We start from the raw sequence: 12,550 nt of genomic DNA on the forward strand, positions 1-12,550 counted from the left end.
CTGGTGGAGAAGGTGGGATTCTTAACAGAGTTCAAAAGTTATTAAGAAAGTTAGGCGTGTGGGTGCCTTGGATACTGCATCCTCAAACAGGAGTGCATAGTCACTGTCACCTTACAGAGAGAAAGAGAGCGCTCCAGCTCCTGTACTCCCCCCCCCTGTAATACAATACTAGGATGACTCAGCTCACCTTTAATTCTTAGGATGCTTATTTCACAATCAGGTGGGCAACTGTTTATTCTTTACTTCTGATGCACTGGAGGTAAGAGTTGCCAGGTAGAAGGGGGGGGGTTAAAGGTTAAGGAGACCAGTTTACCCCCCTCCCCTAAGTAACTGAAAACAGCATCTTTTGCTTCCTTAGCGCCTCTCTCTCTCTCTCTCTCTCTCTCTCTCTCTCTCTCTCTCTCTCTCTCTCTCTCTCTCTCTCTCTCTCACACACACACACACACACACACACACACACACATCTTGGCTTCAGTTGCACCACTAGCTCGCGATCCTGCCCCTCACCCCTTACCAAGGGGATTCCTCCACAAGGCCAGATTAATAATTTATTCCCCGGCTCCAGCAGTCACTTAGGCTCGCATTGATTTCCTTGTGCTGCATTTCCTCTCGTTCATCGGATTCTCACCCCCCCCCCCCGCCGCGCTTCACCCACCCGGGTTCCCGTCCAGATCTCTCGGATCTTGCCTCGCCGCAGCCAACGCGCAGCCGAGAGAGCGAGGGAGCCTCCGCCGAGCCCACCATGCTTGCCGGCGGCCCGCGCGGCGACGGGCTTCGCGGGGAGCTCCGGAGGCCCTTCAGCCCGCGCAGGCTGCTGACCTGAAGGGCCGAGGGGGCGCCCGCAGGTTGGCTCCTCGTCAGCGCGATGCAGGAGGGCAGGGCGGCAGGGAGCGACCTTGCGCGCCTTCCTCGCCCTCTCCGCCGCCGCCGCCACCCTCCCTCCTCCCGCTCCTCCGCCTCCTCCCTCCCGCGCTGCGACTTGGAAGTGCCGCGGGTGGGAGAGGTGAAGCGATCCGCTCAGCCCTTCATCACCAGGGCCGCGATAACCGCTGCTCATCCCGCAGGAGCGCGCTGCCTGAAACTGACCAGGTCTCTTCCTCCAGCTGCGGCGGCGGGGCTGCGGTTCTGGCTGCGGCGCCTTTCCCTCCGGGTCCCTGCTGCCGCTGATCCCAACGCGGATCGTCCTGCTTTCCGTCCTGCACTTTTTCCTGCGGACTTGCTCCGCTTCTGCCGCCTTGGAGACACTTTCGGCCCTGGCTTGCTCTTCTTCTTCTTCCTCCTCCTGCTGCTCCTCCCACCCCTTTCGATGCCTGCCTGACGGCGCGCACCACCTCCTTAAAAGGCGGCCGACGCCGCGCCGCTCCCCACCAGGGTATATTAACAACGCGGACTTGATTTGGGACGAAGGCTGCGCTGGAGCTGCGCAGCGCTGAATGAACGCAGAGAGAGAGAGAGGGAGGGCGAGAGGGAGAGGGAGGCGCGCGTACACACGTCGCCCAAAAGGGGACGGAGGGAGGGACCTCTCTGCGTTTCCCTGGGCAAAGTGAGCCGCGCTTCGGACGCTGAGCTCCTCCCCACCTGACCCTCGACTACACCGAGCTCCCTCCCGCCCAAACCTGCCGGGCTCTGCACTTCAAGGCGCCGGCGGGAGCAGCCACGAGGTCACTCGCGGAAGTAACTCCGGCGCGCCGCCGACTGCGGAGCGGAGTTGTGGTCGCCCAGCGGCAAGGGGCGGGTTGGCCGCGGTGCCGCGGTGCTGTTGCCAAGGACACCCCACTTCTCGGGGACCTGCCGGGAGAGCCCGACCCGTCTCAGGATCTGGAGTGAAGCCAGCCAGCCAGCCGCCCCTCTCGCGGAGCTGAGAAGAGGATGGCGCCGTGACTCCGCGCCCCGGCTCCGCGCTCGCCCGCTCGCTTTCCCCTCTCTGCCGCCGACGCTGCGCAAGCCGAGAGCAGTGCTGTTGGAAAGGCACGCCGAGGAGCGACACCATGCCCGGGCTCGGGAGGGCTTCCGCGGGGCTCCTCGCCCTCTTCTGGGCAGGTGTTTGCCTCAGCCTGGTGGCCGTGGCCGGCTCGGAGCAGCAGATCCCCTTGGCTGTGTAAGTGTCGCAGGGAGAGCGGGGTGCCCGAAATGGGTTGGCATGGATGGGTCCTTGTCTCTCCCCCAGCCCCGAAACATCTTTCTGCCGTTTTGGTTTGGGGTTGCGGGAAACGGAGCTTTATTTATGATTATTTTCCAAATTTCCCTCCGCGGGGGAACTTCGGGCCGGGCAACTGGCCGGTCACGCTCGACTCGCTCCTCGCCTGCAGTCCCGCTTCAGCCGAGGAGCTCAGGGACAGGGATCTCGCGAAGCGAATAAACGGAGCCGCTACCGCTGCTGCTGCTGGTGCAGAGCGAGGTTTTGTTTTGATAAAGTTTCATCTCGGGCAAGTTTGACGAAAGAGGCCTCCCCACTCCCATCGCCTTGCCTAGTGGAATAGCTCAACGGGGAGGGGGGTTCAAACTGAGAAAGTGCACCCTTCCTGTTTTGAAATAACAAAGAGCCTTGTGCACCTGGAAGACTAAGCTAATGTCTTGTGACTGTGAGCTTCTGTGGACCACAGTCCGCTTCCCCAGAGGGACACACTGTAGTCCTGAGCTGCAGGTATATACCGGTACAGTATGTGAGTTGCAGCTCAGATTTTGTGAGTGGAGTGTTGTTGTTGTTGTTGTTATTAACTGTCATGTGTTACTACATTTGCCTCCGCATTTTAATTCTTTCTCTCTTTGCAGTGTGAAACTCTGGGCCTCTGCATTTGGTGGGGAGATCAGATCCATCGCAGCGAAATACTCAGGTTCCCAACTTCTGCAGAAGGTAAGGATCGCTTCAGGTGTACGCACCGGAGCAATGGATTTAGTGCTGAAAATGGAATCCGGTTTGGTACCCTGAACAAACAGGAACGACATCTTTCAGTCAGAGGAGATTCTCCGCTCCTCCCCTCCCTCCACACTTTTAACAGCCTGCTGTCTTTTTACACACTGCAGAGACTATAGACTTCAACATGCACTGGTTATTTTTATATCTGAAGAAGTGTGCATGCACACGAAAGCTCATACCAATGACAAACTTAGTTGGTCTCTAAGGTGCTACTGGAAGGAATTTTTCTATTTTATTTTTATTTGGTTATTTTTAGATTACTCTCCCTTTCTTAAACGGAGCCCACCCAAATGACTTTGGCTCCCTGTGGTGGAGCTATTTAGATTTAGAAGTGTGCCTGGCTTTTGTTTTGCTCCCTAGGTGGGGATTATGATGTTAGCAGCAGTTTTTCTGTGTAAACACACATGCATGCAAACACACAGACACACACACTGCATTCAAGAGGTACAAAAAGCGGGCAAATTTTATTTTGCTCTCTCTGGCTATACTTCGTTGCAATGGGGGGTGGGGGTGGGGGACCCAAGGCATGACTATTGTTTGTCATCTCTGCAGTTTTTACAATCCTATTATTCCTCCAATCATCTCAGGCCAGTGCTGGGATGTATTACATCATTACAGATAAGGAGAATGAATGTGGTTATCTTCCTGCTCAGCTGCACAGCTGGGTAATAAGCTTGTGAAGTAGTGCAAAAACTTGAGAAATTGGGCTAAGTCTCCATAATTCTGGAGAGTAATGAGAATGGAGAATAGATTATTAGACCTTTTATAGATTATTAGAGCTTGCATCTGGTCTCATTTAAACATGTAACCTTATATTAAAATCCTGCTTTCAGATAACCTGTGTTTAAATATAGCTGTTGATGAATTAAAAATAAATGAGAAATCCAGGCCGGTGGTAAGTTGAAAAAGGGCTCTGGGGTTGCAGTTCCGCATGATTTGAAGACATGAGCTTTCGAAGTGAAATTCAGCTATCCAGATGCAATTTTTAGAGCTTGGATTGAAATGATTCAATGGACCAAGTTAAACTTTAAATAGATTTTTTTAAAAACAACAACAACAACACACAAATAAATAAGGTTTTGCTCCGAACGAAGAATGTGCTGTGTATTTTGCATGGTAAGGGTTTGTGCCATTCAAGTCAGTGAATTGAAACAGTTTGCTGTTGCTAAGAGTGCCCTTGCTCCTGTGTTGCATTGGTAGGGCAAAGAAACTTTTATGCTTCACTAATTACAGTTAGTGCAGTAAACCTAATGGCTGTTAAAGAAACATAACAACTGAGCAGAAAATACTCTTCCTCTCAATGTTACTTAGTATTTGAAACTGGAGATTTTAAAAAAGTGTAACAGTTATGGCAGAACACAGTTCTGGGCCTGAGGTCTTTTGAAATATTTCCAAATTATTTAAGCTTTTTTTATACACTAAAGTGGAATACTCAGCATTTATTAAATAATGCTTCCTTCACTGACAGAATTTTTCTGTGGATACTGTGTAAAAACACCCCTTCCAGTTTTTTTGTTTTGTTTTAAAAAGGGATGGTATGGGTAAATGTCTAAAAACAGCATATACAGGCTTCCTAATCTTCTTAAAATGTACTTTAAAAAAAGAGTTATTATCCAAGATATACAGTCCTTAATTTTGGAAACCCCTTTGGCTTAGAATCCTTGTACAAAATGTGGTCTCTTGCCATTTTCCAAAAGTTGCATAGAAAAATAAGGACATAAGAGTTCTGAAATGGTATTCCTTGTAATAACTCCTCATCTGTTTATGGTAGATTATTCTGAAATAAAGAATATTCCTAAAGTAGTAGGATACCTTCCTATTGGTTGCTATACTGCAGTGTAAATAATCGGAAGCTACTACAATGCTCATTTTACATTCTCTTCATCATCTCTCAATTGCACTGGCAGTACTATGTTCCTCTTTCTGCATCTTGATAATTGTGTATTTAATTCCCATCTGGCGGGTTTTTTTTAAAAAAAATATATTGTGTTTTGGTTTGAAATACCATAACTAAATGAAACAGGAAACGCCAATGCTGATAGGATGGGCACATCGAGGCGTACTGCTGCTAAAGTCTTTAAGCTGTCCTAGCATTTGAGTGGCATTATTATTATTATTAGGATTCTTAGTGTATTTTAATAGTTTAAATTTTGACCTGGTGTCTATATTGTGAGCTATGCATTTCTCTGTAGAACTGGAGCAGCAGGATTGTGTTTCAAGTATTTGTCTTTGCAATAGCTTATATTTTTTAACATTGTTGAGAGAAAGGCATACCTGGTGTTTTCATTTTCAGATGTGTCAAAGTTGTGGGGGGGCAGTTCAAGGTATAAACAATAATGTTTAGTCCACTGGAACAGTAGTACTGTAATCCAAACAGTTAGCAAGATGACATCATTGCACCATCCCAGATGTGAAACCCTTTCTTAGTGTCTGGCTGTGAAGAATAATCCATTTGGATGTTGAGATAGTAGAGAGTTAACCCAAATGCTACTGGCTTTCATCTCACCTTCCAACTGCCCATTGTTGTGTCTCTATGAATAAAAAGATACTAACGATGAGAGTAGAAACACTGAAATTCTAACATAAGTCACACTCAAGTGCTATTGGAAGACGAAAACGAGTAAGGTGACACTCGTGGCCATGCAGTAAGATTCTTATGGTAACAAAGTATTAATCAAAGTGCCGCATAAGTGTACATTTTTAATATATCTTAATAGTAGTATGAATGGTGGTTTTGTTTTTGTGTTCCATTTGCAAAAAGACAGAAAGGGGCTCTGCGGGATCAAAATTTAGTTTGCTTTTAATCCCAGGTATCCTGTTTCATACTTGGTTTCACTGGATAATTTGCATTTAATTTTGGATGGAAGGATAATAGAATATTTCCCAAAGGAATCTGTTACAATGGATAGTGACATGAGCCATTACTCTGCAGTACTGTAGCCACCAAATGCACTAGAGTAGCAGCAATGTGGAGTGTACACATGCTATGGGCACCTTATTTAGTAGTCTGGAGCAGCGTGCATAGGAAACCTGCACCTGCCTTTTGGACCGATGTTACGATGCAAGACGTAGCACTTTAAACCTTGAAATACCTGTTTGGAAAGAAGACCCATTGGGTCACTAGATTTGACTTCTGCGTCACTGTACTTAAGATCAAAGCCTAAGGTGAATTACAAAGATGCAGGACTCAAAGCACTCTGGATCGGTGCCGCAAGCCCAGTTCATTTCAGTGCAGCCTGTGATGATGCACTTGTTTTGGACAGGGCTGTTCTGTTCTGCACTCTGCATTGTGTTCTCTGTGTGGCCTAAATATGGTGTTGCTACCCTCCCATCCAATGCAAGGGTCATTTAATTTTTGTTCCTCAGTGAGCTTTTGAAATGAAATCTTAACGTATTCATAATCTCATTCTTTTCAGTAATAATTCAAGAGGGTCTGCTTCCAGACAAATAAGAATATTTCCCCGTGAAGGATGAATAGTTGGTTTGAGTGTCTTTCATTTACCTTTAAGGGAAACAGAGCTGTTCTTCCTGCAGTATAGTAAATGGGAGGGGGGGGAACCACAACACTGTTTCTTTGATATGGCTGATCTCCCCAGTTCCTATGCTGGTTGTCATGTAAATGTTGCACTATAAAGGAAATTGTCTATATGCTTCTGTAGGGGGAGGCATATTCTTCACTTCATTAGCCTACCCTGGGGTTGGGGCATGGTGGTAAGCTTGCATTTAGCTCCAAACATATCCAAGTTGCCCATTTGCAATGAAGTTTAGAGGAGGGGTCTGAATGATCATGATTTTATCTGCACCTTGGGAAAGTGTTCCTTTTCATTTTCTAGGCTGGCATACTGTAAACCATCATATTTGCCAAATATCACACATAATTCACCGAATACTCCCATTCATTGCAGTTGTGCTTACCCTGGTGAAGTTCCTGTGGTCACAGATTATTTGAATGACAATAAAAGCCTAATACAATACTTCACTATAAAAGGTGGCATTTTTACATCCCAGATGAAAGGCAGGGTTTAAAGGCATGAAACCATGTTTTTTTCTTCTTCTACGCTGGGACCTGCTGAATCCTGAAATCTGTTTGCATTCTAAAGTTTTATCATTGTTAAAGTTACCAGTTAACAATAGTTGTTCTTGTTAGGTATAGTAAGCTATAGTGTACTGGTACTTATTAGCAATCATTCACAGAGATACAAATTTCTGCCTTTAACTTAAAGGACAATGTAAAAGGAATGAGAAGACACCCCAAATCTCTTTAATTATGCAGCCTATTTCCTGAGATGTCAATTGTAGAGGTTTACACACATGCATGTCTTAATGGAATTTCTTGGGCTTGAATTAGAAACTCCCCCCCCCCTTTTATTAATTTTTATTATCTGTAGTATAAGCATAGGCAATACCTTTAATAAAATGACTCGCTATTTAAGGAACAATATATTCTGCTCCTTTTCATACTATGGAGCCAATACTTCAACAGCACCGTTCATTAATAATTTGCATTAGGGACTTTTCATTTCTGATTGCACACAGAAGAGATATATGCTTTTCTGTGGTCTTTTCAGGTCTTCCTTAAGTATGGTGTTCACTTCAACCTAGGTCTGCACTGCAGGTATCTGTCTGGTGCAGGCGTTGGCTTACATTGCTGACAATGCATTTGCTCTTGGTTATCTGATACGTCCAGGGCATTATAAGCACAAATGAATTCACATGTATAGGACTCTTCTAGGGCGGGTGGGCTGTCACTGGGGATGCATGGGCCACATCTATCATCATGCTAGGTTCGCATCCTCTTTCTTTAAAAAGAAATGCAGATGAGAACTGTGCATTCACAGTACGGTAATGATTATGTCTGCTTTCTGTGTTATTTCTCATCATGGAGAATTGTTGAGAGAAGAATTGTGCCAAGTGTACAAGGTTAAAAATAAGAAAGAATACTCTCCCCCCCCCCATTGAATCCTGCAGCTGAAGTGGATCAAAGCAACCATCATAATATTTGAATAACAGGATTTCTAGCTGCACACACTTTTGAAGTTTGGTATGTTGTTGAGATGCCCCCCCCGGCCACCCCATACAAACATGGCGGCTGTGCAGATAGAGGCCACTGGTTAGCTGATACAGGTTTGGCGCATTTCACAAATGAGGCAAGGTACCGGTAGGTGCCTCAAAGTGGCCCGGCTTACCTTGTCTGGAAATGCTTGAGATGAATATTCCCAGTGAGTCTACTACCTACTACTGTATTTTAACTTCTTTCTCTTACAGTCTCTACAATATGGCAGTGTCCGTCCCTCTTTCAGATCTGTACCCTTCACTCCTATCCCATTCTACTGGGCATAGAGAGCATGGGAGTTTGTGCAAAGGCTGGATCCAGGAAAAAGAACAGAGCCTATTGAGGAACTGTACATAAAGAGTGTCACGGGTCAAGTGGGTGGTAGGGAGTAGCAAAGCTGTAGCAAAAGAAGGATGGCATATTAGTGAGAATGTGACACAAAGTGTGACTGCATGTGCGTTTGAGCATGTGAGAAATGTTTGTAAAAGTAACGAATTCTTCACGGGCAGTCCGTACTACGCGGGGTACTTGAGGAGTAGTTGAAGAGGAAATGTCAGGGGAATTGAAACAAAATTACACCTGTCAAGAGGGATAAAATTATTTGGTTGCTTAGAAGGAATATCAGCACCTAAATGGCAAAAAGGAAAGAAATGCAGGTCAAAAATCCGGAGATGGCGGGTGAAAGGATCACCACAGAGTGGTTCAGTTCTGAGCCCCGTTCTCTCCCACCCCTGAGAAAACCTGAATGCCATATCAAGGAAATAAGGCAAATCTATATTTTAAATAGATGTGTTTTTTTTAAAAAAAACAGCTCTCTCAAATTTGCTCTTCCAAAGAAAGTGGAGCAGCCAGTGAGGCAAGTGGCATTGTTTGAGGGTGTGTGTGCTGTGTTTGGTGGTAGGATGAACACTGGCAGTGCCGCCTCATTCCAGGACTGAAATCTGACTAGCTGGTTGGGAAGAAAAGCTTCCATGGCATGCTTACTTAAGAATGTGCAGGAGGCTGATCTGCAACAAAATATCCTCCTACAAAACAAGAGGTCCTGCGGATCTGGTGTGAAAAGTGGTTTGTTTGTTTTTTAAATGAATTCAGGTCTCACCTCCATTAGTTTTGTACATTTTAGAGATGTGTGGTAGACAGACTAATAAAATAAGTCACGCAAGACTGCACCTTGAGTTCAGTGCGGAGATTTTCTGTTGCCCGGTACTATGCAGAAGTAGGTGTACCTAACTGAGACCCAGAGAAATACTGTACATAGATTTAAGCATACTTAACTCTGCATAGTGCTTCAGCCTCATGTTCAATACCAGCTTTTTATAATCTTGGCAATGCTTTATTTTATTTTATTTTGCTTCATTGTCCATGCAGATGTTTAGCTTAGGACAGCAATGGTATATAGGTGTGCAGGTTGGCACTAACATTTATATATAGGAGGATGGTTTGATTTTTAAAAAGGGTATGTTTTGCATTCTTGATGCATTCCACCCTTCAAGGTTTTGTGTTCTAAACTTGTCTTCTTCTTCTTTTGGAAACCAAGGGTCGAGAGGTGAGAATACTATACAGTCTTATAAGAACTGGAGGCTTCAAATAAATTAACATTCAGCTAACACATCTGATTCACGCAGAACATCTATCTTTAGTTTTAAAATACATAATTGTTTCTTAAATTCCTCAATTTTTCATTTATATTGATCTAGAAAAAACGTGCCCCAATCATCTTGACATTAATTGCTCTTTTTTCTCCTGTTCTTGGCATGCTTAGTTTTTCTTTCTTAAGTATTCCCCACCAAGCTACTGCAGTTAATACTGTCATTACCAGGGGATGGGTCAGTAAGATTATGAGAGTTCCTACAAATTAAGGAAAGGCATGAATGACAGTCTTGTTGAGCTGCAGCTTTATTTTTATGACAGTTTTAGTCCATGACTTCAAGCCTCCAGTGCAGCAACCATGAAGATGCAAGTTAATAATGTTAAAAGGAAATACTATTGTCATTTTAAATATACAAGAATAAATAGTGTTAATCATGCTAATACCAAGCCGTAAATCCAAAGTATAAATAGTTTAGTATTTTGGGCTCAGCAAAATCACTGTAGGATTACTTTTCAGTTAACATTAAAATCATTAACTAAATACACAAAAGTATATGCAAGGGTGCAAAATGCCTTCAATCATAGTCTCGGCCTTTGAAATTGCTTGTTTTCTCCATGCACACTTTAAGATGCTAACTCCTTTTAATTATGCCATGTACTTAAATAGCTTGGGCCAGGTTCTAAATAGTCTTTTTTAGGTTTGGCGCCTGCCCAGTAAAATGTAGAATTTTATAGACCAATGAACCTTATATCACAAAACTGCTTTTGAACTTTCTCCCAATTTCAGAATCAACGTATGGGTGCTCATTTACTGACTCTTACTGAAGTCAATACAATTGATAGATTGAAAGATTTGCTATGAGCATTTATTCTGCCTGCATTCAGTTTCATACCTGCCCTTTAGCTGATAACACTTGAGCTAAGGATGAGGTACATGGAGACTAACCAGACCCTCACCTGCTCAGCTTTAGTGAGGTGGCCACATCATGTACGTAAAAGCCATGCCCCAGACTCATGAAAATGCATGCTTTTCATACAGTAGTCACATTACAGGTGTTAGAGGGTGAAAGTACCTCTTCGCACAATGCATACTTAATTTATAGAACAACACAAAATGTAGCAATAGCTTTAGAAGGTGTGTAACAGAACAACAAGTGGAAGAATTAGTGACAGAGTGGACTGGAATGGTGGATAGAGTCAGATGGAGTGACAGGTTGACATTTAGGAAGGGTGGCTATGGAGAAAGACTGAAGATTGAGTGAGATTAGAAAGAATGGAGGCATAGGTAAAAGGCTGGGAGTTAGCCTGCTGTTAGTGGAAAGCCAGGTATATTTGGTGAGGAGATCAACACCTTTATTTGTATTCCTTTATTTGCCAAATGACTCCATGTATTGATTGCTGTTTTCCGTAAATAAATAGATGCATTTATTTTTTTAATTTATAGAATATGTTCTGGTCTGGGCGATTCTAGGTTAGTGGTAGGACCAGTTGGTAGGATGGGGTGGCAATGCATCATCAGCTCCCTAACCATGTCAGCACTGCCACGTACTGGGGCAGAATTGGTCAGGATGGCAACAAACCGAGGGTGGCTGCAGCCCTGTCCCAACACCACTCCAATAAGTGGCAACAATGCTGCTGTCAGGAGGGTGGCTCTGTGCCATTGCCTCTGGCTACTCCTTATCAGATCCCACTCCAGGTTCTGGATTTGAATTACACAGCCATGTAAATAAAAGGAGAGCCCTTCTCCAAATCTGTAGATAACAACAGTAGAGAATTCTGGACTAAATGGACTAGCTAGGCCAGTGAAGGTGAACCTTTTAGAGACTGAGTGCCCAAACTGCAACCCAAAACCCACTTAGCATACTTCTAGTTACAGGTAGGTAGTCGTGTTGGTCTGCCGTAGTTGAAACAAAATAAAAAAAAATTCCTTCCAGTAGCACCTTAGAGACCAACTAAGTTTGTCATTGGTATGAGCTTTCGTGTGCATGCACACTTGGTATCTGAAGAAATGTGCATGCACACGAAAGCTCATACCAATGACAAACTTAGTTGGTTTCTAAGGTGCTACTGGAAGGAATTTTTTCTATTTTGTTTCCACTTAACATATTTTGTCTTAAAAGAAAAACACAATAACAGAGCTTTCAATCATGCAAACAACTTTTGTATTGAAAGGTAAAAGTTTGCATTAGCCTTGTTTGGGAAATCATGAAAAAGGGAATTACTCCCAGACAACATGGCCGTTTTGATAATTTCCCTTCAAGAAACTCTTCTTTGGGATATTTCAAAGCAGAAGCTGAATGCCCATCTGCCATGGATGCTGTAGTTGTGATCCCTGCATCGCAGAGAGGTTGGACTTAGATGACCCTCAGGTTACCTTTCAACTCTCCACAATCCTATGAAAAAAACAAAACAGTCTCCTTTGCCCTCTGCTGTGCATCCCCTATCAGGGAGAATCTTGCACTTACCCATGGCGATGGGAGAGGGTTCAGCTTGAAAGTTTGCTTCCTGGCCTGGCCAAGCAGGTGAAAAGGAAATCCTAGAGCATGGGTGTCAAACACAAGGCCCGGGGGCCAAATCCGGCCCGCCACACCTCGTCATATGGCCCGCCGAGCGCCCCAGCCAGCGGGACCCAGCAGCAGGACCTTGCTGCTGAAGCGCCGCGCCGACAAAGTGCCGACAAACAGCTGGGGCCGGGGGGGGGGGTAGAAAGGCGGCCGGAGCAGCGCCGCACGGAGAGTCCCGAGCCTCTGCGACGCAGAAGTGCTCTGTAGCACTTTGAATCCTCCTCCTCCTGCCACGGCTCGGCGCCTGGAAACGGCTGCTGCTGCTGCTGAAGCACAGACAAAGCACCCAGCAGCGCCCCGTGGAGGAGGAGGAGGATTCAAAGTGCTACAGAGCACTGCTGCGTCCCAGAGGCTCGGGACTCTCCGCACGGCACTGCCGGGCACCGACCCGGCAAGCCGCCTCCTCCTCCTCCTCTTGCCTCACCT

The 12,550-nt window shown here is 45.3% G+C and overlaps 1 protein-coding gene across 8 annotated transcripts in view; it reads left to right on the plus strand.

The window, feature by feature from the left end:
- Nucleotides 1-981: 981 nt before the first annotated feature.
- The window catches only part of CACNA2D3 (calcium voltage-gated channel auxiliary subunit alpha2delta 3), a 503,883-nt gene continuing 492,314 nt past the window's right edge, over nt 982-12,550 (plus strand). For 7 of the 8 annotated variants that reach the window (XR_015948236.1, XR_015948235.1, XR_015948238.1 and 4 more), the window contains exons 1-2: nt 1,367-2,098; nt 2,773-2,854. Coding sequence is in view for 3 of the 8 variants with exons in the window: in XM_088662249.1 (XP_088518375.1) it covers nt 1,989-2,098; nt 2,773-2,854 (192 nt within the window). In the remaining 5 variants the exon portion in view is untranslated. Of the gene's footprint in view, nt 2,099-2,772; nt 2,855-12,550 lie in introns of all 8 variants that reach the window. The other variant, XM_088662250.1, reaches the window with a different exon arrangement.

Source organism: Zootoca vivipara, chromosome 2 (genome assembly GCF_965207765.1).
Source record: "Zootoca vivipara chromosome 2, rZooViv2.hap1.1, whole genome shotgun sequence".
Taxonomy (NCBI): Eukaryota; Metazoa; Chordata; class Lepidosauria; order Squamata; family Lacertidae; genus Zootoca; species Zootoca vivipara.